Source organism: Helobdella robusta (assembly GCF_000326865.2).
Source record: "Helobdella robusta unplaced genomic scaffold HELROscaffold_1, whole genome shotgun sequence".
Lineage (NCBI taxonomy): Eukaryota > Metazoa > Annelida > Clitellata > Rhynchobdellida > Glossiphoniidae > Helobdella > Helobdella robusta.
The window spans coordinates 12,454,463-12,460,057 of NW_008703570.1; the positions used below are offsets into that span (position 1 = coordinate 12,454,463).

The 5,595-nt window shown below is 34.5% G+C and overlaps 2 protein-coding genes across 2 annotated transcripts; one reads left to right on the forward strand and one right to left on the reverse strand.

The window, feature by feature from the left end:
• Positions 1 to 449: 449 nt before the first annotated feature.
• On the forward strand, positions 450 to 1,805 carry HELRODRAFT_141211 (hypothetical protein; the record flags this gene model as incomplete). The annotated part of the gene is made up of 1 exon (XM_009011580.1): positions 450 to 1,805. A coding segment is annotated over one exon (1,356 nt), but the record flags the coding sequence as incomplete, so codon positions are not given.
• A 2,439-nt stretch (positions 1,806 to 4,244) lies between these two features.
• HELRODRAFT_159718 (hypothetical protein) lies at positions 4,245 to 5,595 on the reverse strand (the record flags this gene model as incomplete). Its single annotated transcript, XM_009011581.1, has 5 exons — positions 4,245 to 4,275; positions 4,532 to 4,710; positions 4,814 to 5,073; positions 5,212 to 5,346; positions 5,592 to 5,595. The coding sequence occupies 5 exons, from the start codon at positions 5,593 to 5,595 to the stop codon at positions 4,245 to 4,247; spliced, it is 609 nt and encodes a 202-aa protein (XP_009009829.1).

Sequence of the window (5,595 nt, forward strand, 5' to 3'; positions counted from 1 at the left end):
ACTTTTCTTGAGGAATTTCTTGCTGAAGTTTTAACTCGGGTGGAAAAATATTTTAACAGTATTTAATTTTACTAAAGTTTTGTTTATTTTTAAAAAGTAAATTTTTGTTGTTGTCAGGTTTGCAATCAATGGATTTGAACGTCGAAGAACCACAAAACTATAATCCTCACCTCTATCAACAGCAACAACAACGACAAAACTACCACAACCACAACCATCAGCAACAACAACTACCACACAACCACAATCATCATCAACAACAACAACCATTCAATGACTACTATCAACCACAACTCTTACAGCCGAACAACTTTCAACAACAAATTTTTCAACAAACACAGGAGTTTGATCAAACCATCGATGCCCATATTGACTTCAACAGCAGCAACAACTGCAACAGCAACTGTAACAACTACAATAATGTTGACAACATCAACAACAACTGCGAAAACACACCCAACAACAACAGCAACGTTGATGGTGATGACGAAGATGATGATGATGAGTCATCATCAAATTCTCGCTCAAGCGAACGAGTGATAATAAATGTGAGTGGCATGCGAGTTGAAACTCGCCTGAATACACTTAGCACATTCCCTGAAAGTCTTCTCGGAGATCCTGGCAAACGAGTTCGATATTACGATTCCTTAAGAAACGAATATTTTTTCGACAGAAACCGACAAAGTTTCGACGCGATCCTGTACTACTACCAGAGCGGTGGCAGACTCAGAAGACCAATCAACGTACCCATCGAAGTATTTTCAGACGAAATTAGTTTCTACGAGTTGGGCGATAATGTCATCGAGAAATACAAAGAAGACGAAGGAATCGTTAAAGAAGAAGAACAGATTATGCCGTCTGGTGAGATTCAAAAGTACTTGTGGCTTTTATTCGAATATCCAGAAAGCTCGATAGCCGCTCGAATAATTGCCATTCTTTCCGTAAGTATTATTCTTCTGTCGATTGTAACGTTCTGCCTGGAAACGTTACCTACCATGAAAAAATACCGCGAATCGCCTCATGGCCACACTGACGACAAAACTCGAAACTTGAGCGAATTCGTCACTCCGTCGCAGTCCTCGCAAAGCCAAAAGTCACATGAAGAACAAACGCCGCAACATTCGACGGACATGATAGTAGACGACATGATAAAGTTCAGCGATACCTTCTTCATTATCGAAACGGGTTGCATAATATGGTTCACCTTTGAGATCGTCGTCAGATTTGCAGCTTCTCCAGACCACCTGCGGTTTTTCAAAAACATCATGAACATCATCGACTTGATGGCCATTATACCATATTTCGTAACGCTCAGCACCATGTTCAGCGATGATGCCAAACAAAAAGATCAAAACATGTCTCTTGCCATTCTCAGAGTCATTCGTCTGGTCAGGGTATTCAGAATTTTCAAACTATCGCGTCATTCGAAGGGGCTTCAAATCCTCGGACAGACCATAAAAGCCAGTTTACGAGAGTTAGGACTTTTAGTTTTCTTCTTATTCATCTGCGTCGTACTCTTCTCCAGCGCTGTTTTCTTTGCAGAAACTGAGAAACAAAGCGATAAATTTCAGAGCATACCTCATGCATTCTGGTGGGCTGTTGTAACGATGACGACGGTCGGTTATGGGGACATGTACCCCATCACCACGTGGGGCAAATTAGTTGGATCGCTGTGTGCCATTGCAGGTGTCCTAACAATCGCGTTGCCAGTCCCGGTGATCGTGTCCAACTTCAACTACTTCTACAACCGTGAAACGGATAACCGCGAAAAAGAGATGTACGTTCACGTTCAGCCCTGCCCGAATAATTTTTATTCGCCTTCTTACGAGTCTTCGTCGTATTCACAAGAGGGCGCAAGCAGTCGAGACAATTCAGACGCAACCGATAGGGCAGAGAACGCCATCAGCATTACCTCACTAGCGTCAAGTAACGACGACCACGAGGCTGTGGTGATAGCGAACGAATTCGGCGGTTACGTCATAGATGAAATGACAGATGACAGAAAGCTGAAGGACGACATGACCGAAAACGACTTGAAAACCGCTGATGATCGACGAAAGTTCAGGCGCAGCGTGAAGCGAAAACTTTCAACGCGGATCGATTCCATCGAAGACCGCCCCGTCCGATGTGATAATAACATCAACGTCAACAACCAAAATAACATCAACAACGGCACGAGTCAAGCCGACAGCAGGGAAGATAATCTGACAAAACACAAAAAAAAAATCGTAAAAGCAATTCGAGAAGAAGGGCGATAAACAACGAATCACCACTGGATGATAAGAACAAAAGTTGATTTGAGGGTTTGACACCTGCCGAATGCAATCGTCTTCACTTCATTTTTTCCTTAATTTTTGAACACTAGTATCTTCTTACTCATTATTAATGCCACGTTTAGCGAACGGTACACTTCTTGCTATATGAAATCTTTTTTAATTTGCCTTCTGATTTCGTTTTTTCTTCTCCAAGTATCGTAACGACCAGCCAGCTAATACGTAGAAACAAAACCTCGCAGATTAATTTACATTAAAAAACACATGTACGATAAAAACACACATACATACTTAACAACACAAACCTAAACATACCCAACATTAAAAAATACACGCATATAACATACACTCAAACCCATAACGCCCATGTAATTACATAAATTAAAAATTTAGAATTAATAAATTATTATTAGCCTATGTAATAGCTAGATATCTCTAAAGAACTTTCAAATCAAATCTAGTCTTTCAATCCACGGTTAATGGGGCAGTTTTAATTTAACTCGTTAATTAACCAATTAATTATTGATTACATTTATTAAATAATTAATTAACGATAGTTATTAGCCATCCTAGCTTTATAACCACCCACGGATTGATTCATAGAATATTAAACGTTGATTCTTCAGACATTCATTCATTCATTCATGCATTCATCTATCCATTCATTCATTTATTCCACCAACCATTCATTTATTCATTCAATCGATCAATCACTCGCTCAATCAATCACCTATCCATCCATTCACTCAACCATTAAGCTATCCATTACTCAGAAAAAAAAATCTCAAATAATTTTTAAAACGCACTTTTAATTCTTATTAACTCACGCCATGATTATGCTATATATACTTGCTTGCATACTTACATACACACACACACACGCACGCACACACACACACACATTATTACTAATGATTTTTCTTTTTTCATCATTTAAATAAATAAATTAAATAAATTAAATCTGACTTTTAATCCTACCTGCAAAATATAATTTATAGTAAACTTTTCCTTCATCCAATTACGAATTCTTTTTTTTTCTTTTCAACTTTGTTTTTGAAAGAATAATTTTTTTAAATTAAATTGAAAACAAAAACCCAAAAAATACGTCTCAAATGATTTCTGTATAGTTTGAAAAAGTAAAGGTAAACATTGAAATGGAAGAGCAATACAATAAAATAAACACAACACAATTCAATACAATACAAAACAATAAAAGACAATACAATACAAACATAACATAATATAAAGAAACCAAATTAACATGTTTAAATTACCAACGAAAACATATATCTAAAAAGTAACCATAAAAACAACAATAATAACAATAATTATTATTATTTTTATTGTTATGACCCCTCGAATAACATACAATTGAGTAACCAGGCCATTACATTTAATAATTAAAACTGAAAAATGTACAATAATTATAACTTTTTGGGAGTAAATTGAATAAATAAATAAAAATGTAATTTATTTAATAAACTAATTAAATAAACTAATTAATTAATTAACAAACTACACAGGTTATGAGACTTGTATCACACTATACATTTATGAAATCAACAACATTATGAACAAGATATGGTACGTAAAATTTGTTTAACGAATAAAAAAAATAAAGAAAAATTTATTTATAATTAAAAAACAACTAACTAACCCTTCAATGGTTATCACAATCACCATCATCATCACCATCACCGCCACCATCGTCAACATTAACATCATCCTCAAATACAATATCATTATCACATTCATTATCATCAACAGCAGCACCATTATCACCATTGTCAACATCATCGGCACATCATCATCATTATCACCAGCTAAATCATCATTATCACCAACTGAATCATCATCGTCGTCATCATTATCACCAATTAAAACATCATCATCATAATCATTACGGTGGTCATCATCGTAATTACTATCCACAGCCTCATATTATCATCCTATCATCACTTAATTCTTTCTTCACTTTGATGACTGTAACGTTGTGGCTAACCTGTTTTAAAAATATGTTTTAAAAAAAAGTGTGCACATATGGTAGAAAATGAATGGTACAAATACATTTAAAGACCATTTACACTAAACATGTGAAATTCCTAATATGATTCTATACAACTTACGTACACATAAACTATAAAATACCACCACATACACAAAGATCTACACATACACCCACACACACACAACACGCACTCAGATTAACGCACACACACACACGCACACACACACACAAATGACAAAGGCAAATTGACCACTCCATAGCCTCATCCAGACCATCCCCTTTAATAGCAGATGTCTTGAATATTTGGTATCTTCTGTTTTTTATGGCGGCCAGTCCAAGGGCATTGGCAACCTCTGTTACTGTCATTGAACCTTCGATATCTTGCTTGTTGGCAAATATGCAGAGGACAGATTTTCTAAGTTCCTCTTCCTATTTTTGAGGCAAATTAATATTAATTCAATATCTGATTAGATTAATAAAATGTATAGTCTATGAACAAACACATTTCAAAATAAGATTTTATGTCAAATACTTTATAAATATAAAGTAAAACAAAATGAAGAGAGTAATTTGTTAAAAGATTGTTTTTGATTCTAGCCTCCAACATGGACACTAATTCCTGTTTAGAGATCCCTATCCTATCCCTATCCATGCTATCAACAACGTAGATGATGGCATCGGTGTTCGAGTAGTAGCATCTCCAGTAAGGTCGGATGCTCGTCTGGCCCCCAAGGTCCCATACTTGAAATTTCAAATTTTTGTACTGAACTGTTTCTACATTGAAGCCTATTGCTGTTGAAATAAATAATGTATTAAATATTAGTCAATAACATATAAAATGAATTTGTAATTAAATATGATTGCTATATTTTTTTGAAAGTAGAATTTGAATATAAATAAAAAAAATCTTCCAAAAGCAACTTAACTTACTGGGTATTGTTGAGACCACTTCCCCAACCTGCAGTCTGTACAAGATTGTTGTTTTGCCTGCGCCATCTAGTCCAAGGATTAAAATTCTCCTCTCAACTGATCCAAACAAACTTGAAAAATAACTGAACAACCCTCCTGATTGAAATTTATGATTAAAAAAATTAATTATTTAATAATTAAAAAATAAAAAAGAATATTAATTACAATAATTACATCATGAATGTGAAATCTTAAAATAAAATAAAATGAAAAATGCAAATGCAGATACTCAAATAATAAAAAAAATTCAACAAATGATTTATCTTCAAAATATAAATTAAAAATTTAAAAAAATAACTTTAGAAAATGACGTAAAATAAACATTTAAACTAAAAATTTACCCAT